Source organism: Diabrotica virgifera, chromosome 8 (assembly GCF_917563875.1).
Source record: "Diabrotica virgifera virgifera chromosome 8, PGI_DIABVI_V3a".
NCBI lineage: Eukaryota > Metazoa > Arthropoda > Insecta > Coleoptera > Chrysomelidae > Diabrotica > Diabrotica virgifera.
Window position 1 is genome coordinate 55295883 of NC_065450.1, and position 24428 is coordinate 55320310.

The 24428-nt window shown below is 35.2% G+C and overlaps 2 protein-coding genes across 4 annotated transcripts in view; both read right to left on the reverse strand.

Moving 5' to 3' along the window:
* LOC114330076 (dachshund homolog 2) overlaps positions 1–24428 on the reverse strand; it is a 1215300-nt gene that overhangs the window by 773814 nt on the left and 417058 nt on the right. The window lies entirely within an intron of this gene.
* LOC126889548 (uncharacterized) lies at positions 12773–24134 on the reverse strand. 2 transcript variants are annotated; one of them, XR_007700080.1, is made up of 3 exons: positions 23601–24134; positions 13670–19784; positions 12773–13463 (listed from the first exon to the last, which is right to left on the reverse strand). XR_007700080.1 is itself a non-coding variant. In XM_050657908.1 (2 exons), the coding sequence occupies exon 2, from the start codon at positions 19473–19475 to the stop codon at positions 15768–15770; it is 3708 nt and encodes a 1235-aa protein (XP_050513865.1). In that variant the 5' UTR covers positions 19476–19784; positions 23601–24134; the 3' UTR covers positions 12773–15767. The 2 variants fall into 2 exon arrangements, 1 of the variants encoding a protein (XP_050513865.1); XM_050657908.1 differs by having other exon boundaries at positions 12773–19784.

Sequence of the window (24428 nt, forward strand, 5' to 3'; positions counted from 1 at the left end):
AGTTAGAACTTCCAATAATGTACATCCCAACATCAGGAACGCTATGCAGACTAAACTCATGAAGAAAGAGATTTGTAAACATTATAGCAAACTGAACTACATTGACTGTAAGCTAAAGGTAACATATGATTCTCTACTCGAAACTTTACATTATATTAATCTTAATACTCTCTTGTCTGACGTTCAGGATAAGGTAGATCGTTCACATTCAGTTAAATTCAACCGAGTCAATAATAAATTACAACATTTAGTTAACAATAAGATTAGACTTGATCAACAAAAAGCTTCCCATAACAAAAGTTTTTCCAATTTTCGATTCCATCCAAGAATCAAAAATCTCTCAAATGTCCAATTTTCAGATGACGAATTAAAACTCTTAAACCTCGGTCTTAAACACTCCATTCCCACCAATCTATCTATCAGAGATCTTGAGAGTCTTTCCATAGAGACCGACACTGTTATTCAAAATCTTTCCATTTCACTTACACAAAAAACATCAATCAGAAACTCTTGCATCCAAACTATCAACAAATTCAAAACTAAACTTCTCTCTAATAACAATTCTTCTATTTCCAACATCAATTCCTCTTCTACTTCCACGTCATCTTCATCTTTTCCCAATTTTTCATTTAACAAGTCTAAATCCCTTCTATCCACACTCAAATCTATTAAAAATAAAATCAAAAACCAACACCTCATTTTTAGTAAAGCAGATAAGGGTAACTGCCTTGTTATTTTAGACCAACAACTATACATCGACAAAGTCACATCTTTCCTAAATAACAATAATTTTAATCTTCTCCCTGTTGATCCTTCAAAATCTTTTGTTTCAAAAATGAAAAACAATCTTAAACAGTTTACTGATTTCTTCTCTGAATATGAAGCACCTTACACCAAAATTCCGTCTAATCCACTCACTCCCAGGTTATACGGTTTACCAAAGATACACAAGGTTGACAATCCCATTCGTCCCGTTGTCAGTTTCATCAATACTCCAGTCTCTATTTTATCCAAATTCATTCTTAACATTATTAAAAATTTTATTAACTTCACCCCACAGTTTACTGTTTTGAATTCTCGCCAATTAGTTGAAAAACTTCAACTTGTCAATCTTAATCCGAATATCGTCATGCTGTCTTTTGATGTTAGCAATTTATTCACTTCAGTCCCAAAAAATGAATCGATTAGTCTGGTCAACTCGCTTCTTTTAAATAATTCGGTGACCTCCACTACCACTTCATCTATTATAAACATTCTCAAAATCTGCCTATCTCAAGATTACTTTGTCTTCAACAACAACTTTTATCAACAACCAGATGGTTTAGCAATGGGAAGTTGCTTATCCCCTTTCTTAGCTGATGTCTTTATGGATCATTTAGAATCCAATCATATCACAAAAAATCCAGAGATATTACATTGGTTTCGTTATGTAGATGACATTTTAGTCCTCATATCTGGTAACTCCGACTCAGCTCACAACTTACTTCATAAAATCAATCTAATCCATCCTAAAATCACTTTTACCATGGAACTAGAATCTTCTAACTCCATTAACTTCTTGGACATATCTATTACCAGACTAGATGACCACTTCAACTTTGGTATCTACCGTAAACCTACACAGACTGATCACGTTATCCATTCCACTTCTAACCATCCTCTTTCACATAAACTTTCTGCATTTCGTAGCTTTATATATAGATTAAACTCTATTCCTCTATCTACAACTGAATTTAACAAAGAACTGAACATCATCAAACAAATTGCAGTTAACAATGGTTATGACCCAGACATCATCCTTAAACTTCAACAGAAAAGAGAACTTAAGTTACTTCAACAATCCGCTTTCTCATCATCTTCCACAACTACTCCAATTTATGCCTCCTTACCGTTTAATAACTCCAAATTATCTGAAAGAGTCAAACAAATCATTTCTAATTCTTGTGATAACATCAAAATCTCATTTAAAGTCAATAACACCCTCAATAAAAGCTTAACTAACACCAAAGACCCTATCCATTACATGAGCCGTAGTGGGGTATACAGACTCTCTTGTTCAGACTGCGATGCTACCTACATTGGTAGAACTTATAGATCTCTTTCCACCCGATCGGCAGAACACAGTAAGAGAGACACCACTTCAGCTTTTTCACACCATTTAAAAGTCAATAAACACGAACTTAAGATTCCTGATGGGGTCCAGTTGATACACAACATTCAACAAAAAAATACACTCCGTTTAGACTTATACGAGGATTTGGAAATTGTCAAAGACCTAAAGAAAAGTCCCAATTGTGTTAACCGACAAACATCCCTTAACCGCAATTTTGTCCCCATTCACCGTCAATTATTTTCATAATTCCTATTACTTTGTTATACCTTCCCTTTTCCTATCCTATCTGCTATCTTCTTCATCCTATTTACCCACTGTCAACTATCTTCTTCGTTCCCTTACTGGCTCCAAACTCCTTACACATACTAATCATTACTAACCACATAAACTCCTCTTAATCAAAACCTAATTAATTTACCATACCCTCTTTTCACACTTCTTTCATTTCTTTTCTTCATTCAGTTCAACCCTCATACCCAACTCTCCAATCTTTCTCTTTCACTCATTTCACCTATGCTTTGATCCTACATCACACTCCTTTGCTTTTTGTCTTTGACCTTTTCCAAATATATTTTTTATCTTCACATCTAACATTTCATCACTTTATTTCTTTAATCACAGTTAAACTCAGTCATTCTTTAATCAAATTATAACAATATTCATTCTCTTAATTTTGTTTTATTAATTCTATTTCATTCATTACACCTATTGTTTTCTATACTAATTAAATTTTAGTTTGTATCAACTGGGCAACCTGTTTTTCCTACAATTATTTATTATCAATTACATATTCACCAGTTTGTCACAAGAATTTTCTCAATTTCATTAAAATTTTTCCATAATAATTGCATTCCTGAATCACATTTTCTACTATCAGATTGACTTTATCCTAACTCCAATCTATATAAAATTTTTTAATTTTCACCTACATCCAAACAATAATTTCCCTACTACCTATACAACCATCAATACACATGCTGTGGACATATAAATTTCTTGATATAATAATATCCCTTTTCAAAATTTAAAACTTCTTCTATAACACCACTTATTTAATTTTATTTCTGTTATTACTACTAATCAGCTCACTTTATCATATTGTAATTTTTTGATCAGGTTAATTTTATTTGATACAGTCAATTTGTAGTTACCTACAGTTAAAATAATTTTATTTTGTAAAACACATTATCTTTTAATTTTAAACAACAATAGATTTAATTAACAGACAATTTCAGATATTAAAAGCTTTAACATATCTTCTTCTGGATCATGACTTTGTTTTTTAAAATTCCTAGAAAATCGACTACCTTCTTCCTTAACTGTCAATGTCACATCAAGCATTTCCTTACATAGCTTTGACACTTAGTAGTCATCGTTGACCGAAGATGGTTGATTGGGTCCTCGGGTAGAGTTTCACCATGTTCCCAGAGGTTTAATCCTTTAACATCGGCGTTTAGCCATTTTAAATTTATTTCAACATAATGTAGATTTATTTATAATCACAACCATTGTTTGGTTCTGGGGCTATTTTGCAAGTATTCAAGTAAGTAATCATAACCACATTTTTTAACTTTCACAATTTCAACCATCTTTTTAATTTTAATAGTGGGATTACTTATTTGATTTTAGATCACTGATGATGGACCGATAGGTTTGAAAACGTTCTGATGAACTCATTTTATTGAATCCATTGGGATTCTAAAAATTTTTAGTAAATATACCTTTTACATAGAAGTGGTTTTTACTTCATGTTCCAGTTTGTTTAAATATTTAAAACTTCAATATTAGATAAGTCGATATACCGATTCTGATACCTAATAAAACGTCAAATCCAAATATTCACAGACTTTTACCAAGTAAGCTATTGCATTATTTGAATTACTCATTTATTCACCTGACGGAATTGAAAGAGAACTATTTAAAGATTAAGATATCTCGTTTTTACGAAAATTTGACTTATCGACTTATTCACGGATGGCACAGAATTATTGTCTGAGATCGGTTACCCTTAACGTTCGACATGCTTATAACGTTTTTTGCACGATTGATACCATTATAAATTATAAAATTAAACATTTTCGTCATATTGACTAGTTTCATTCATTTTATCAAGATAGATACTTTGGTTGTTAGATAGTAACTAGGGTGCATAACAACAATGGAGAATTGAGTTTTTATTTAGTTGTCAATAATTTTAAGTACAATTTTGATTATTATAAATTAAAATATGAGCGAAAGTGAATTTGAAGAAATTGAACGGGCTTGGGAAGAAGGGTGTTCCGCAATTATTCCCGAAAAATCCAAAAAATATTGTGCAATACTAGTAATACTACTGATGTATGCGATTCTGCAGGAGTTTCTGTTAGAAGTGAAACCACAGCCCAAACAAGTGGGATTTCATTAAATAATTTAACAAATTGTACCAAAGTTTCAATATTAATAAATAATTCGTTAGTTTTCTTTATTCTTTCAAGAAATAAATTAAAATTAAGAGATTTTTTAACTCGACGGTAAGTGAATTACTTACCGTCGAGTTGGAGTACTTAGTACTTACCGTCGAGTTGGATTACTTACCGTCGAGTTGCTAGTAAATGTCACCTACTGACGTAAAATATGTCACGGTAAACAGTCAAAAATGATCAATCGTGCAAAAAATATTTAAATTGATGTTTCCTGTATAAAAATTTGGGTGATAGTCAAACCTCTGTATCTAATTTTGAGAAAAGTCATAAACAAAGTTTTGAGGTATAAACGCAGTGCTATATGATTTTTACCCAGACATATATTTTCTTCAAGGAACTCAATAAAACACGGCTAGCAACCGTTGGGTAGGGTTTATATTACAGAAAGAGATACAGTAATATCTTTCCTAATCCATTGTAAGTGAAAATTGGATAATTTAAGTGTAAGTTAGAGGCCAAAAGAAGTCAAGTAATCTTCTTAAAGCGGCGAGAAGACGTACGACGACGGTCTATCACCCTCTTCGCGATTAACCCCCGGAAGTTTCACCCTCTGTCTTTTATTTTTCTGCTATTTACCTTTCACGATATATACAACCTTATTTACTTTCCAGTTTCAGTTCGCCCCGTGAAAAACTGCCTCGGAGTCGTTGTTTACCAGGAGCATAAATATACATTACGAAGGTTTTTTTAAACGCTGTGTTTTATAGTGGTGTATATAACGCATTCTGTAGTAATGTACAGTTGCAGAATAAAGATATGTATGGGATAAGGAACAATGTAAAGAAGAAAATAGTATTTAACTCATAGATGTCATATCTAACTATCCATTTCTCCATTTGCTTCTGTTTTAGGTCATACCGATATTAATCATCTTTGCAGGCACACTTAATTACTTATTTTATCAGCTTATTTAAATAAGCATTCTCATGCAAAGTATATTCGTTATTATTTTTTTTTGTACCAAGAGGATATACGTAATGTCAAATTAACAGTAATAATAATAAGCGTCCCAAAAATGCAAACAACTTGAGTGAGTCATTTCTCATTGTTCTAGATTTCATTAGCATCGGTTTTTAAGAGGATCTGTCCACAGAATAGGGTATTCTTATGAATCTATATACGTACATACCAAGTAACGGTCGAAGTAATATTATCTATAAGCGAGGTACCTACAGCCTAGTAGAAAGCTTAGAATGTTTACCGGTTTTTTGCCCTGCTGAGTTCTGTTTTCGATGTCTCTTTTGGTAGTGCCTTCTTTAGATATTATAGATAAAAAAAAATTAAATATAAAATCACACCACATCGGAAAGAAAGATTGAAGACTCTGAAAACAAGATTTTAAATTTCGGATTCTGCGCACAAAAAACAAAAGAGGAAAAAGCTTATGGAATTCCTTGAATAAGAAAGCATGCATGCTATGAATAGTCTTTACAAAAAGACACCAAAGAGAAAGAGGACATGAATCTCACCTCACGGAACTACCAAACATGAAATAAACTATTTTCATTTTATCTCAAATAACAAAAGAATTTTTGAAGACGTCACATTAATAAACAACGAAACAACTGTTAGTGACGATCATATAGGTAGTTAGAATGCAAATAAATATTAACATGAAAAGGAGAAAAAGAATCTTGTAAGAACAAATGGAAAAGAATTCAAGGCCAAATTGACGACATTAACAAGAAGAACATAAATAAAAACCTTTTCTGGAAAAAATAAAAAAGCCGGAAGACAGGTCTCAAAAAAAAAAGAAACCAAAGAGGACAAAATATGCAACGAAACTAAACAACTAATGAATGAAATCAGATAACTACTAGCGGAAAACAAACGGCATACTCAAGTATACGTAGAAGTTATTAAAACAATTAGAACATAACAAAAACACGACATAAAAACCTGGAGCGGGAACCCAATAGAGCAAGTCGTTGAAAACAAAGGTTTAAAATGTCTAAGACCAATACTGGGCTTCAAGAAATTATCAAAATTAAAGACACCAATAATAAAGAACACACAAATGGCACAGGACCGACAAATCATAGAAGTCAAGAGTAAACGCGGGAAAGACTCACTAAGAGTTGTAACGCCTTTGATGATGATGAATAATAAGGAAGAGGAGGACAAATACAAAATAACAAAGATGGTTGAAGACTCCTAGGACGCCCTAGTACAGCTCGCAAAGCCAACGTAATGAATCATCAAATGAGAACGTCAAAAGAAAAACAAAAAACGTGTAACCAGAGGTATGACTATTGCCACCACCTCACAACGCAACACACACTTCGTTGGAGGTAAGAGCACAGGTGTTGCCGGCTAGGTTTTATACAGTGGGGGTGGATTCCCAATTTTACTATTTTGTTGTTAAATGGGCGCCAGACAAATTCATGGCTCAAACACCAATCCAGTGTACCTAAATTCCCGAATTTGCCAAAAGAATCGGAATAATATTACACCTTTGACACTTTAATTGAACACATATATTGAACACTTTTTGATAAAATTAAACTAAACTAACTACTAAAACTATCCAAAGTAAACCAAACAACAACCCCTGATCACTGGGCAAATTACCTAAATATGGGTAGCAACAAAAAAAACATATAAACGTATCTATAAATATATATAAAAAAGGAAACGCAATTTATAAACCTCGAGACGCAATCGTAGAGCTCTGCGAACAGTAAAGTCGAGTACGCGTAGCGGGCAATTATTAACAATTGACTATATCCGATCAAGAGCCGTGTACATAAGAAATTATAAAAGAAAATATTAGTAAATAAAAAAAGCAAACTAATGTAGATACCGGAATTCAACAAATAAATAAGTTATCTCGAAAATTCTTAAATCTATAAAAAAACTATACAAATAAACCAACGCAACTTAAATTATCAAATTCTCCAAATTTAAAAAAAAACACGATCAACAAACTAAACGATAACAAATCAGAATCATCAAAGTAAAGTTTAAAACTCATCTGAGATCCAGTTCCTCATCCACTTCCGAAGACTCTTAGACCCACCGGCGATGAAACTCTTTAACAACTTCCTAAACAAAATACAGCGTCTCACAGGAATTTTAAAGATCACACCAAATGAAGCCTTAAATAAAAAACCTCGTGGAAAAACCACGATCTATGGGGTCTTCCAGCTTTCAGACGATCACGTGTCTTCAGCGCAATTTCAATAGAGAAATTCCTTTTTGGCCTCAAACCAGACATTCATTTATATCAAATCGAAGAAATGACACCAAAGCCGTATTTTATCCCAAAAATTGGACTAAACTAGCAACATGTATCCTCAAATCAATTTGACTAACTCCAATAATTACTAGTTTATGCAAAAGCCTGATGCCTAGATCCCAAATTAATGGATGGATCAGATCAATCCTTATGTTCAAAAAGCGGACGTTTAAAAATTTCGGCAGTGACATTCAAATCAACAATTTCGATTTAACAAGATTGGTAAGTGACCAACTGCGTCACACTCTTCTTTTAAAAATTTATTTTAGTAATTTTGACCGTAACACTATCAGATAAAAGAGGAATGAGTGGGTAGGATAAAAAAAAACAAAGGTCGACCATAACATAACAAACATTGCCAAACTCACATAAAGTAAAGTAGGCCACTCTGATAGACCAAAGATCAACGTTGTAACGCCACAATACAAAATTGGAGACCTTACAAAGGTAGGTGACCAAAAGGAAAATCACAGATAAGATGGGTAGATGACATAAAACAATATCCAGAATAAACTGGTAGTGTGTTGCTCAGTATAGAGATCCATGAAAGTAATTGGGACAGGCCTATGTCCAAAAATGGACGATAGAAGGCTTAGAAGAAGATCACAGCGGTAGGTTTTTCACATCTAAAATTATTATTTATTATACAGTGATGAGCGCGCTAATAACCGGCAAAATAAGACAAAAGATGGAAAACATAATACATTGTACAGTAAAAAGAGAGGAACCTTGTAGAGGTGGAAATTATCGTTATTAATGTATAAATTAACATTACATTACATAGTTTCCCACCTTTAGACGTATCGGAGGAGTATGAAAATTGTCACTGTGACAGTAGAATTTTAAAACTTAATCCTGTCACAGACGTCTAAAGGTGGGAAACTATATGTAATCTAATGTTAATTTATACGTTTATATCAATAATTTCCACCTCTACTAGTCTCATCTCTTTTTACTGCACAAGGCATTATGTTTTCCATCTTTTGCGTTATTTTGACGGTTATTAGAGCGCTCATCACTGTATACTTAATATGATAAAAGTTGTAGAAAATACTATAGAGAGAGTGAATGTTTATTTTTTTAGTTTGTACTGTTTAAGTCTATCAACTATCCTGCAAAGGTAAAAAGTAAAACGTTTTTCAACAGCTACTTTCGAGCTTCTCCCTGATCTAGAAACTAATTTCAGCCGAGAATCCGTAGATAATCCCATTGTTTGGTAATATTAAATATTGCATTAAGTTGAAGAACTCCTTCCAACTTACTAAGATTTGCCTGGCGCAATCTTTGAACTCAAATCCTTCAACTCTGGAGTTAAGACACGAAGGGGTGTGAGGATTAAGTCCGAACAGGGCGTAGCGTGCTTGTTGTATCTTTCGCTTTGCTGGACTTATAACTTATGGCGTTTAACTTCCCGATTATAGATTACAGCGTGTTATACAAGAAATTTTGGGCGAATGTCTAACATTGTTACCTTTATTCACGCCTAGTAAAGTATTTATGAGCTAGAAGCTACATTTATACCGGTATAAGATAATGTCTTAAAGTTTTTAAGTTAAAATGAGTTGTTCCGAAACTTTTTTCTTCTGCTATGTCAATTTAAGTATATGAGTTGTGAGTTGTTTATATGTTTATGTGAGAATGAGCCACAATTATTAGTGTAATGAAAATTACGTTTTTAATCAACTAAATGTTTGAGCATTTGTCGATTTTTATTGAATTCATCCATTCCATCCATGCTATTGTTGCATCTTTACATTCATACATTGTACTCTGTGCTCTTTGTCCCATGTATATAGTGGTCCCTGACACTTAGTGGCCTTGCAGTTTGTCCCACGTATAAATTGTTGCATCCACAGGTTATTTTATTGTAGATCTGGACATTTAGCACTAAAATCACCGGAAAATATCAATTTTTAAATACAGCACCTAGAGACTTGCAACTGTTTGCATTGTGTTCAGGATGATGTCAGGAAAAAAGTTTACTATAGAAAAATAAGTGGAAATAGATAATAGACCAAGACGCAGCGCTGAAAAATCTCTTTGAATTTGCTAAAGCTCGATTTTTCAGAGTTAATTACTGTGAGTGTGTAGAGAAACATACTGCGGTCGGTCAAGCGAAACGTAGAACAGGGGTCACTGAGAGGGTATCAAAGTTGCTTTCCTACGAAGGTAATTAAATCCATTTACTAAGGCTGAAAATCAGTACACACATTCTAAATTAAATATAAATAAAAGTTATTATAGTCGGTCAGCTGTATGACGGGACAGAGCCGGTCGGTCGGCCCCAATAGTTGATTGAGGAAATGAAGCATTTTGACTCGCAATTTTTTCGTCCAGCATGGATTTACTTGAAATTTTCACAGAAGGTAGGGAATAGTCCAAGGATCATTTTCTATATCATGCCGCTATCATACACTAAAACCTTGGGGTGGTTGCCACCCCATCTCGGGAGTGGGAATTTTTTATTACATTTTAACCATGTAATTCGATGGAAAAAGTAATTTTAAGAAAAAATGTTTTTTTATATTTTCTTCGTAAAACTAATATTATTCGAGTTATTCGCGCTTCAAAATAAACAGTTTTTCGACGAAAAAATCGACTTTTTTAGAGGGTTTTTTGAGAATATCTCGAAAAATATGCATTTATTCAAAAAAACTGTAGATATCAAAATTGTATCTTTTAGTAACACAAACCAAATTCTAAGACCAATACAAACCGATATACGGCATGTTAAAGGTTAGCTTTTTTCAAAGCCAAAATATTCAAAGCCAAATAATGGGAAAAATTTGCATTTTTCGAGGAATACTTAAATAATCTTTTTTCACGTATATAATTACTCCTTTCAAAAAAAAAATAATAAAAAGATTCTAGCATGAAAATTAAGTGACTCATAATCAAAAAAAATGTCGGTACCTGCTTTTCTCTACGAAAAAATTAGTGAAAACAACCCTCTAACTACCTTCCTGATTCAAAATAATTAAATTAATATTATTAATACACTCAAGGAGTTTGACCTATTTAAAATGCCTAATTTTGGAAAAATTGGAGTTTAAAGAAAAAATTATTTTTTTCAATTTGGTATTTTTCACCTTTTACTTCAAAATATCTTCGAAAATACTGAAGATACGAAAAAAATTATAAACTACTAAATTGTAGCTTTTTTAATGTCTAAAGTTACCTTATACATAGATATTCATTACATTGAATAGTTAGCCAGATATATCTGTTTAAAACCTCTATTTACCAGCAAACACCCCCTTATTCGAGCCTTTTAAACCCGCCCCAATTAAAACTAAGGGGTCTTACGGAATTGAATTTACACAGTCTTATAGCTCTTTAAAATCCTACAAAGTCATTTTTGAAGAAACTTTTTATCGCCAAAAATTTATAGAATATTTTTCGAGGTATTCTCAAAAAAAGTCGATTTTTTCGTCGAAAACTGTTATTTTCAAACGCGAATAACTCGAAAAATATTAGTTTTACGAAGAAAATGTAAAAAAATTTTTTCTTAGAATCACTGTTTTCATCGAATTACTTGGTTAAAATGTAATAAAAAATTCCCACTCCCGAGATGCGGTGGAAACCACCCCCAAAGTTTTAGCATATGATAGCGGCATGATATAGAAAATGATCCTTGGACTATTCCCTACTTTCTGTGAAAATTTCAAGTAAATCCATGCTGGACGAAAAAATTGCGAGCCAAAATGCTTCATTTCCTCAATCGAATATTGGGGCCGACCGACCGGCTCTGTCCCATCATACAGCTGACCGACTATCATAACTTTTATGTATATTTAATTTAGGATATGTGTACTGATTTTCAGCCTTAGTAAATCGATTTAATTACCTTCGTAGGAAAGCAACTTTGATACCCTCTCAGTAACCCCTGTTCTACGTTTCGCTTGATTGACCGCAGTATGTTTCTCTACACACTCACATTAATCAACTGTGAAGAATCTAGCTTTAGTACTATTCGTTTCAAGATATTTCGGATTTAATCAGATTTATCACTTAGTAAAATACCTTTAAACTTTGGATAGAATTTAAAATTGAACCTAATGTAACGAAAGACTAAGGCTGACTATTCGTTACAGCATTAAGGAAGTACCTACAGTCATTTTGTGCTTGATATCGGCCCAGTCTCTTAATATGGGGAATTCCATCCAAATTATCTTGCAACGGATAGTAAATTCAAAGAGATTTTTCAGCGCTGCCTCTTCGTCTATAACTGTATTTTAAAGTATATAAAATGCATCCAAAATTACATAAACATGTCAAAATAAGCATATTATGGGCCAGATTTTGTTACTCGAGTGGTTTTGGGTCACTGAACACGACTGCAGCTCCGGAACGAATCATGGCCGGTGAAAAATGCTATCTTCGGCCGTATACCCACCTAAAACTTTAGCAAAGAGAATTTTTGTCACCTGCCATGGTTCGCTCCGGGAGCTGAACGTAATCAAAACCGACCTTCGGAGCATCTGGTGCTCAGAGTCACTGCTAAGGCACGTCATCTGGAGGTTCGAGATTGGTAAATTGATTCAAATAGATTACTTGCAGGTTTTTGAAGTCGCTGAACGCAAATACGCCATCAGAACCGACCACCGGAGCACCTGGTACTATAGTGTCACTGCTAATAGTTGTCATATTTTGGAATTTCGAGTTTTTTCGGCATTAAATTGATGCAAATATATTACTCACGCGGTTTTTGGGGTTGCTGAAAATGAATACTCTATCATCAGAACCGACACCCGGAGCACCTGGTGTCTAGTGTCACGTCATCTTCTGGAGTTTCGAGGTATCTCGAGTAGAGTGTGGGCCGGTTGGGCGTGGGAAAATTTTGACAGCGTGGGAAAATTTTTATCTGCCACGCCCACCACAAAGCCAAGCCCACCACAAAGCCACGCCCACCACAAAGCCACGCCCACCACAAAGCCACGCCCGCCGGGCCAATGAGAACTTAGTCCCGCCCACCGACCAATGAGAAGGAAGCCTCGCCCACCCACAGCATCGCCCATAGACCAATGAGATCAAAGTCCAGCGACCAATGAGAACTTAGCCCCAATCACCGACCAATGATCAGGCACCGACCAATGGGAACACAGCCAGGCCCACCTACGTCACAAACCCTCGCCTTCCAAGATGGCCTCCTCTTTATTTCGTTTATCGCAAAATATACAGGGTGTAGTCAGAAAGCCAAATAAGACACTTATCCATGAAGCACCTATCTGCCATCTGCGTTGTTATTGGTTCGTTTATTACATGTAAGACATTAAACGAAAGAGGAGCAATCACAAAGACATTAGCAAAAGAGCATTAGAGCATGTCTCCGACCTGACTGATCATATATTGTTGGAAAGAGGAAGGCATGTTACCATATAAACAAAGATGTCAGCAATGACAAAACGGCACTATATCATATCTTCGTGTCTATTGGTCCAATTCGTGTGAATATGGTCTCGTTGGGAAAAAGAGGGGATATTGAATATGTTAACATAAAAACAAAGATGTCAGCAATGCCAAAACGACACTATATCTTCGTTGCTATTAATTTTAGCGCAACAGACATCGAAGGGAAGGAGAAACATGGCAACACTGCCAAAACGGTGATATATTAGTCCTATCACAGTTCTTCATCTTATCATGCCACCTGTCGGCTGCAACATGTAACTATGCCCAAACCATCTAGAAGAACGTATACCAGTCTTACAGTATGACCAAACCATCAAACATCCTATCACAGTTCTTCATCTTATCCTGCCACCTGTCGGCTGCAACATGTAACTATGTCCAAACCCTCTATAAGAACATATACCATTCTTACGCTGTGGTCAATTCTTCATCTTATCATGCCACCTGTCGGCTGCAACATGTAACTATGCCCAAGCCCTCTAGAAGAACGTATACCATTCTTACAGTACGACCATCAAACATCCTATCACAGTTCTTCATCTTATCATGCCACCTGTCGGCTGCAACACGTAACTAATTGACATTGCCAAAACGGCATTACAACATATCTTCTTGGCTAATGATCCGATTTTGACGTATGGGATATCAAATGAAAGCGGTGGCGACACAGATGGCAACTGTCAATTCTTCTTCTGTCAACGTTCAATATTAATTGCCAATTCTTCTTCTTCTTTTCCGTATAGTGCCTAACAGAACGTGACAGTGCCTAACAGAACGTGACGTGCATAACGTCACGTGAATCACGCGACGTAAATAACGTGACCTGATGGTTTCTAATGGCCTCTAATGGTCTCTGCTACACTCTATTCCCTAATGGTATAGACTATTTATCTTTAAACCATCCTAACAGTGTACCTCTTTAACGTGATATTTTACCGTGAATGACGTAACGTGAATGACGTGACGTGAATAAGACATTGCCAAAACGGCACTATATCGTATCTTCGTTTCAATCATACATTCCTACAATGAACATATACCATTCTTACAGTATGACCAACAAACATCCTCGATCTCCCTCCAATCATACATTCCTACAATGAACATATACCATTCTTACAGTATGACCAACAAACATCCTCGATCTCCCTCCAAGCATACATTCCTACAATGAACATATACCATTCTTACGCTGTGACCAAACCAGCAAACATCTCATGTACAAGTCTTTTCAGAAAAATGTGTATTATTTTTTTTTATGTAATTTACTGAATAGTTGCATACAATATTTTATCTACGGCAAGTGGGTAGTATTAATTTTACAGTTTGATATTAAACATCTGCGATAAGAATATATGAGGGCCATAGACGGTTCTTTAATAGCCATCAGGCAACAATTTCCCCTGATCATGTTTATAAAACATACGGAATGCACTGTATATACTAACCCAAGCTGACAACATACTTTGCAGATATGGATTACGATCAGCTTATAGGTTTATGTACAATTCCCTTCGTAAAGGTACATAGGCGTGCATCCGTGCGGGTTAAAAGTCGACCGTCCTTTTTATACTCCAAAAGGAGGACCATATTTAAAGGTATTATGTATCAGATATATTGAGAAAAAAATTATATACACTTAGAGTATACCTAGGTAGAAAAAAACTTTTGTTAATGTATAAAGACATATCTAACAGTATTGTCGTAAAGAAAAAGCACGTCGTAAAGGTCGTCACGTTAAAGCTAACATAGCTCGTGCTGATTTTTTTTTTCAAGGATAATCTGAAACAAAGGTTACTCGTGTTGATTTCCAAGGCACCCATGAGGTACAACACATACCTCGTTGGTGTTTTATCGTGGACACCATCCCCTAGAGGCCTACAACCACCAAATTTCCTCAGAGGAATCAAATGTGATTCAATATATATATATATATTTGTGATAGCATAGAACAAGCGATTGTTGCCCCACCTTCTAGTAAGTAACGAGCAAAGCTGTAATGATGTTACAAAATCACAAAGTGGTTCATAGCCGAAAACTGTTTATTGTATTTTAAAATACCGGAAATGGTTCAGCAGGTATCTTTTTATTAACATTATTTATAGTACATTTTTATAACGAATATCTTTTAGTGACCTTAACTGAACATCTTTTTTAAACATACAGGAAATGGTTCAGCAGACATCTTTTTATGATCTGATTGCCATCTTTTATAATGAGCGGCTACACGAGCAACGGACGTAACCAGAACGGCTCATTAATTTGCCAGTGGGCTATATATCAGATATCTTTTAATGGTCTTAACTGAACATCTTTTAAAGATGTTTAATCATGTAGGACAAACGACAACTCACTACAACTTTTTAGTAACCCACTTTTCAGTGTGACAGACGATCGGTTGTATCGCAGAGGAAAAAGCATCCACTGTTGACAAAACAAAAAGTAATCTATTAATATATAACTTACTAATTAAAAATGTTGATTGTGAGTGTTAAACAGGTATAGTGTTAAAAAAATAAAAAAGCTGAGTCTGGGCTATAGTTTAAATTTTAAGTTTTTTATAACCATAAGGTACGGATGTAAAATCTTCAAAAAATTTTCTTTTTGCTGAGTTTGGTCTATATTTTTTTTCAAGGGTTTTTGTGATAACACAATGATCCTGTGTCCTTTGTATTTGTTTAGTCACCACAGAAACAGGGTCAGACTTCATAAGTACCATCTTCTTAATGGTATCGAAATTAACTAATTTAGATGCCTCATAATTTAGACAAATACCTTTAACCTTACAACAAATTTTTTCTTCACCGTTAGGCAAAGTGTATTTATATGCGTAATTTTTAGGCCCTCCAGAAACGAACTCTGAAATATACCCCCCACCCAACTCATCAGTTAAGTCACCTATACACTCACCTATTGGGAGATCAGGTAAGCCAGCCTTGGAAAGGTAAATAGACGAATCTGTGTCGTAATATTTTGCCCGAGACCCAATAATCTCCAGATAAGAGTACAATTTGAGACGAGCCAGAGCCGTAACGTATGATGCCAGAACAACATTAACTGTTGACGACATTGAGTACGCCTCCTCCACATACTCCCACGTAACAACCAGTGTGTCCTCATTTACAGGGATCACCGTATTAACCTGAATGGATGGATTAATCAACATAGCAAAAAATTCTCCAGGCTTGTTTATTATGGATGTTTTAGGGAGGTTCTCTCGCTGAGCGAACTTACCCCAGAAAGAATTGAGCATAAGCTTAGCCAACGACCTCAGACCAGGGTTCTCCGTTATGTCGGAAAACTCCAGCCTGACATCCTCCCTCTGAAGAAACTCCTCGATGTACCGGCTCTTTTCCTCATCCGATACACATCCTCGCGGCCACCCTGAAGCTTGTTGTTTCACTTTGATAAATTTGTTCATCATATCGGAAAAAAGACCTTTCTGAGATTTCGATAACTGTAAAGCATCATAGGACCATATCTCATAGGTCTCAATTATTTTATAACCCTTTGATAAAGCTTTCACTACCTCCTCAATCACCCAAGTACCTGATAGAGCCCGTTCATCATTCGAATGCTCACACTCTTCTTCCGCAAAGTCCTCTCCACACTTTCGGCATAAAACGAACATACATTTACTGTTCATCTTGGTAGGAAGAACAGGATGATAGAGGTTTGTAGGAGGAAGCACCTTACACTTTATTAATCCAGATAACTCAGTAATGTCTACAGCAGTGCATTCCTGTCCAATATATATTTTCTTTGGATGTCCGATTGGGAACTTTCCGTACTTGCATACCCACGGATAAAGCGAACAAACATCAACGTATTTAATTTTTTCACCATCTTTACACTTGTAATACTCTACAGTATTGCCTGTACGACCACCATATAAAGCATCTCTAGGATTCAAAGGTAAACTAGCCATAAGAGGATGCCCCTCGGTATACGCCTTTATCTCGGCCGTCAGCATTTTACGGAATTGACATTCCCACATTTCAACCACCTCATATCCTATTGATCTGAGATGCTTAACTTTAGCAATTGTTTTATCATGACGATTTTCCATACAATCTGAAGGATCGTCATGAAGGGGTGCAGTTCTATCTGTAGGGTAACAAGTAGGACAACCGTGGTAATAACAACCTTGAAAATCAAAGATGGTGTTTTCGTAAAGACCGTCCACCCTACAATTTCCAATAAGAGCTTCAGGTCCCCTGGCGGCATGCTGAATTTTAATACAGCGTTGCTTCTCTTCCCACAATAACCACTGCAAAGCTATTTTCGACTGATTATCTTTAAAACGATAGCCACCTTTTGGAATAAGGGCTATTGTGTTTGGTTGTAAGAAATTACGCCTGAATACCTTGTTACACGTCGATGCAACAGTTGTTGCCTCGAAAAACGGACAGACATTTGAAGTATCCATCAACTGTTTTCTGAAAGTGAGACAAGCCTTAGTCAAAATCTCAACATCGCTAATACAATATTCAACAATTTCCTTTTGAAAATCAAAAACGTATCCCTCATCTACTCTTTCAGCGTGCCACGCGATCAGCTTGTCACGTGCATCATCTTTTAAATTATCGGGATCGTAAAATTTTAGATCAGGCATAGGTCCAACATAAGATTGATTTTCCTCTCTGTTAAACAGATGTGGAAAATATCCCTTTTTCAACTCTGTCAACCCAAAAGCTTTAGGTAGAGCAGACAACGCCATTGGAAAGTAATTAAGACTATCGAGAAAACGAGCGTTACCAACAGCCATTGACACCAACTTTGTACCACGCATAATGAGATCAGGGGTTAAATCAGTCTTTGTTAAAATATAATTTAAAATAAATTGATGGTCGAAGCCTCCTCCATTGTGAGCTAACACGACAACATTCTTGAATTTTTTTCTAATTTGCAAAATATGATTCATAAAAAGACTTATTACGTCAAGACCCCTCAAAATCTTTTGGCGAAATCCACAAGATTGACAGAAAACTAATTTCATCTCAGGGAGACATTTGTAACAACGTTGATTAAATACACAGAGAATTGGTTCTTGAAGAAGCGAACCATCAGCCAATATCTTTTCCTGACTAGTTTCCAAATCATAAAATATAAATAGAAAATCGCTTGATGGAGGAAGACCAGAATCGGGCTGTATGTAACAAAGATGATCTGACAAACAATTTTTCTTACAAGTTTTACAGAAGACCTCACCACAGACATGACTTTTGGTGTAGATCTTGTAACAGGTCTTACACCTTTTGATTTTATCGCATACCGAACCAACATGAGCATTGAAACATGCCTTACCGTAGAAGTTTCGACCACATTGATCGCAGGGTATTTTCACGCAATCTTTGGAACAAGCTGGTGAACGACGACAAGCAAAACATGTACCACCACATCTGTGGTCGTTTTTGTTGTTAAACGGCTGGTGGCACTCCTCACAATAATAAATACAACAAAAAGCAGCTGTCAAAGAAGTGATCACGTTAAAGTGTCCTTCATGATACAAAAGATTTAACGCTGGACCATTAGTGTTACCACAGAACATAACGTCACGACCCTTGCTACCATAACTATACACCACAATTTTGTAATCTGTGAGGTGTCCCTGAAACTGTTGTAGTTCGGGTATTCCTGCCCCTCCGACAGGAATTGTTACATTAGCGGCTTCAATCAGTTGATGGGCTCTTTGTCCTTGTATTTTTCCAATATCTTGACGTACCTTCTTCCATTCTTGGTCCTTATCTACGTGAGCTTTTGCAACCACAAGAGCACGAGGTAAACAAAGATTATCCTTGTTTTTAATAACAACAGTTCCTCGCCTTTTCAAACACTCCTCGTTAAAGGAGTTATAAGCTCTTCCTCTCGGACCACCTTTTCCCGCGGGCAGTTTTACCGTCGTAATACCCAAACAAAATGTTTCGGTATTGAGGCCGGTGCTATTACTCTGATATATGGAACTAATCTTATTCCATATATCATCAACGGTCACTTCACAGGCAGGCTTGAACCTCATCCAACCCTGACCTCTGGCAAAGTCTTTCGAGCAAAAAGTGAAACCGACCTGATCGGTTGGTTCCAAACCTTCTGTTCCCTTAAGTACAATCCCCTCGATGGCCTTTTTTACCCATCCCACAGGTTCCTCACTCTGCGGCACATCCCTGATTTTAAATTCCAGAGTTCGTCCCTGGAGGCCAAATTTACGAATTTTCTTAAATGTATCTTTAGTGACTAAGAATTTGTTCATGTTTTCGTTATTAAAGGATGAGAAATACGAATTTTCTTAAATGTATCTTTAGTGACTAAGAATGTGTTCATGTTTTCGTTATTAAAAAAAACTGACCAAATCAAACAACACTAAGTAATAACATAATAATAAATATTCAAAACTTAGAATTCAAAAAAATTAGAACCCAAACACTAAATATGTTTTAAAAATTTCAAAAAAAAATTGTTTTCGACAAAATCAAAAAATATTCAAAGTTTGCCACTCAACAGAGCACACTTCTGAACGATATAAAACTCACCAGAGCACACGTCTGAACGCTAGGAATATCTGAAACAGAATGAAGAAAATGCCGTAATGTAAGGTATTAAATATACTTCTAGTCGGACGGAAAACTAAATGTTATTATGTTATGCTCAAAAGGCCCCTGCAAAGTGTAGATTTGTGCTTGTTCTTCCATAAGAATCAATGTAAAAGTGCTGCATTTAAGACATTTATTAAACTTGGATACATTTTTCAAGGAAGTATCAGTACTACCAACATAAAAAGAAGCAGTACGGCCAACTTAGAACAAATATTACCAGAAAGTAAAAGATACTTTGTGATGATTAGATTGGAGCAGGCACATAAAATTATAAGTCGACTCATTCATAGTTAATTCTTCATTATTCTATCACAAGAAGGATTCATGGTTAGGAATTGAAAGTGGGTTTCATATAATTCTTCTTCCTGGTCTAGTTACGAAAATATTTGAAAAATGGGCAACATAATTATGATAGATGTCAGCTACTTAGCGAAAGATGTGGAAAATGTATGAAGAGAACCGATATACATATATCGAGATATGATGAATAAACACGACATTGAAAACTGTTCAGTTAGATTTGCATAACATTTCGGCGAGAAAACTCCCGCCACTTTCATCACTAACACACTCGATAACACAATAAGTTTTCATTCTTCGAATAACCGTCAAAGCAGGCACAGCAGTTGCTCCAGTATGAAACAGTACATTCAGTTAAACTTGATTAAGACATGTATCGAGCAAGAATTTATCCGAACCAGCTACGCAGGCGCGTGTTTACCGGCTAGTTTAATATTTCATGAAGTTGCCAGCCAGTATGGGATAAAGACAGAGGTGGTAGTAGGTGCAAAGTTCTACTCAAATGGAATTGTAATTACGCCCCATTTCTGGAATGAACATACGAACTAGTATACGGTCCAACAGATGCAATTACAAAACATCATCTACCTCATCAAATAGAATTTACGATGAAAAAAGGAATGTTATGTGTAAAAGCGGCGAAGACATAAAAATGTAGAATATTTATTATGATTTTCAGAAAAGCAAATCGACGACTGCCTATTTTAAAGAGGCTCCTGCAGGTCTGCTGGAAATACGAAAAAATATTTTTATTACTGTAGCAAAGATACTTAGGAAAAAATAAATAAATTTTTGAAGTAATTGTTTTTTATATACAACTCAGTTATTGACAATGACCTACTTAGCTATAAAACAAATAATTAAAGAATTAGGTTATATTGTTACAAACAATATATCACTTGTTAATAGGAAGTACGTCATTGATGCTTGTAGCAAAAAGGTTGTTGAGCGCAAAGAAAGTGTGATAGCAGAGAAAGAGAGAGAGAGATAGAGAGAGTTAGGTGCTGACACGTTCTGTCACGTTCTGTTAGGTGCTGACACGTTCTGTCACGTTATTTTACGTCACGTTCTGTCACGTTCTGTCACGTTCTGTTGAGTACTGTCACGTGATTTACGTCATTCACGTAACGCTCTGTTAGTTACTGTCACGTTCTGTTAGTTACTGTGACGTTCTGTGTCACGTGATTACTGCATGAAGTAAACTATGATTCAGCGTTATGTCTGAGGTTATACAGCGATAATTTAACGGTTAGCGCCAAGTCAGATGCAAGTCAGATGCTAGTCAGATGTATGCCAGATGTATGCCAGATGCATGTTAGCTATATGTCAGATGCGAGTTAGCGGATATAGATAAAGGTGTTAACTAGAGAAACGGCATTCAGATACAAGAAAATTAACGGTGAACATCGTGTCAAGCAGCTTGCTAAGTTATTAAAAAAAGTATAATTCACTCAAAATAATAATGCAACGTGAACAACAACTCAAAACAGTTTTAACACCTAGTACTGAACCTCTTGGAGAACTAAACAATTATCTGAAAACTTCACATCAGACAGAGAAGCATGAAGAGACCAGCGGACACCAAAACAATCGTTTGAGAAATATGCGCCAGAAGGATGAAGAAAGCACAGATGAAGAAGAAGATGAACACCTTCAAAAATATTGGCATCATTCACCAGACCTTGATAGAGCTTATGGTCCACACTATGTTTGGAAAACTGATAAATGGCTAATGGGTGATATGGAAATCAAATTTGCTCCTAAGAATATACTGATTAACGATAGCAAGTACAAGGCTACTTGTGGGCTATATACTGTTATAATTTTATATGTATCCTCAAGACTTTACACCAAATGATAGCCTAAACTATAAAAAAAATATTAGAAGTCACAGGTGTTCATAGAGATTCCCTAGGATATTTGAGGCATCAAGCATTCCCGGATAAATTTAATAAGATCATAAAACCTTTGTTTAAAAATAACTCAAACATGCGTCGAAGCCCCTGTGAAAATGTTCGGAAAACTGAGAAAAAACATCGTAAGAGTGTTGAACGCTCTGACCGACAATTTAAACAGCGCACAAGCATAGATTACGAGACATCATCGTTTAACCATTATGTCGTTGGACCTCTGGATAAAAATGTTAAAATAAATCGACTAGGGCATTTAGTTTTTAATTAAAAACTGTAATAATGTACTAGCATAAAAAATTTAAATGAAATAATAAAATGACTCATATTGTCTCTTATTTACTAACCCAATGCATTACAAAGAGTGTCAATATATTTTTAAAAATAAAAATAAGTTGGGTCGTACATAAAATAGAAAATGCAACACGATTATTATCACACTGTTAAAAATAAATACCAGCTACGCTTGGTCGTATATAAAATATAAATGACAGCTACGCTTCATTGTATATTCTTGAAAAACAAAAGTACGGTAGAATGCGGCATAAAAAGATACTGAAATAAATCATAAAATTGTTCAGAAATATACGGACGGGTGTTGCATCATACATGCCTGAAAAAACATGAAATAACACATATTTATAATTCAAATTAGAAAATAAGAACTAAACGGTAAAATACTATTATCGTGATGCAGATAACAAGAAAAATGTGCTAAAAGAAGACGGAGTACCGCGCTAAATGTATCATAAAAAGTTACTATTCTTGAGTGCCCGGGAGTCGGCATACCACCGATTCGGGACCACATGGCGATTTTGGGGCATGAAAGTGGCCCCCGTATCGGCATACCGATTCTGAGTCACATGGCGATTCTGGTGCATGAAAGTGACCACGTATCGGCATACCGATTCTGGCTCATCATGATCCAGAGTCGGCATGCCGATTCCCGCTCATGATGAGCTGGAATCCGCCTACCGCTTCTGGCTCATGATGAGCTGGAATCTGGTGCATGAAAGTGACCACGTATCGGCATACCGATTCTGCGCCACATGACGATTCTGGTGCACGAAAGTGGCCACGTATCGGCATACCGATTCTGGGCCATATGCGGATTCTAGACCATGAAAGTATTAGAACTAAATAGTAAAATATGATTATCTTAATGTAAAAACCTACCTCATTTATTTATGTAACAAGGAAATATTAAAAGATGAAAAAGTACCGTAGAAATGAGTCATAAACAGCTATTATTATTTTAGGGATAAAACGTAAAATCAGTTAAAAATATTAGCGACAGATACATCCTACGATATGATAAAAACAAGTAATAAAATTACTTATAATAAATCACATTGAATATAAGAATAAAATCACCTATAGTACACACATTTTATTTTAAGAGAAGTATATATAGATACCTAGAAGACCTGCAAACAAGTTGGGAAGAGAGAATTAAAACCAGTATTACCCATAGATGAAAGGAAACACATGTACATCCAAATTATTTAACAAAAATAGCAAACCAATAAATTCATAAAAACCATATGTAAAATAAACAGCAAAATCTCTTACCTTAATTGAATATTTTCCACTGAACACTGCAACTATACTGTAGAAACTGTCAGATGTCGACTGTGGTATATGCTCGTCTGTTTCAGTATTTATAGGCGAAATTCACACAGCATGAACGTGATCAAATGTTTGAATGTGTTTTGCAAAAACAAGACCTTATAGTTTTAAAAATATGTGATAACATTTACACAAATAACAACTGCGGTTACATGTTATCATCCGACTACATTCGGACTTTTAGCATTGTGGCTTGTCATATCTTTGGAGGTTAATATTAACAAAAATAACGTCTGCACTCTTTTCTTATCAACCATACACACCCGGCATGTTAACAAACAACTTAAAATATTTTTGTAAATATTTCAAATTATTCGATTTTTCATAATTTTGTACAAATATTTGTATCTTTGGAACGGATAATCAGAAATCAATGTATGACCCATCAAATTAAAGGATTTTGAATGACGAATTACGTTGTGATGTCTGTTTTAACACAATGTTCTGTATAAGGCCTTTTTTTTGTACCATATAAGTACATTTTGTGTCAATATAGTACATTGAGAATTTGTAGTTTTTTGTCGTTTTCAGCCATAAATAATGACCGTAACACACTTGGTCAGTGATTTTCTTAATATACATGAAAAGACCTTTCTACTGATATATTGCACGGAGCACTTGGTGCAAAATTGAGCGAATTAGGATTTGCTAGAGATCAAACTGCGATAAGAGATTTTTCTATGCTAATGGCTTTGTTTTAACGTCAATAACAATAAATAAGCATTTACAGCTCAACCAAGTTATCCCTTAGGCCGTTATGGCAATGTACCA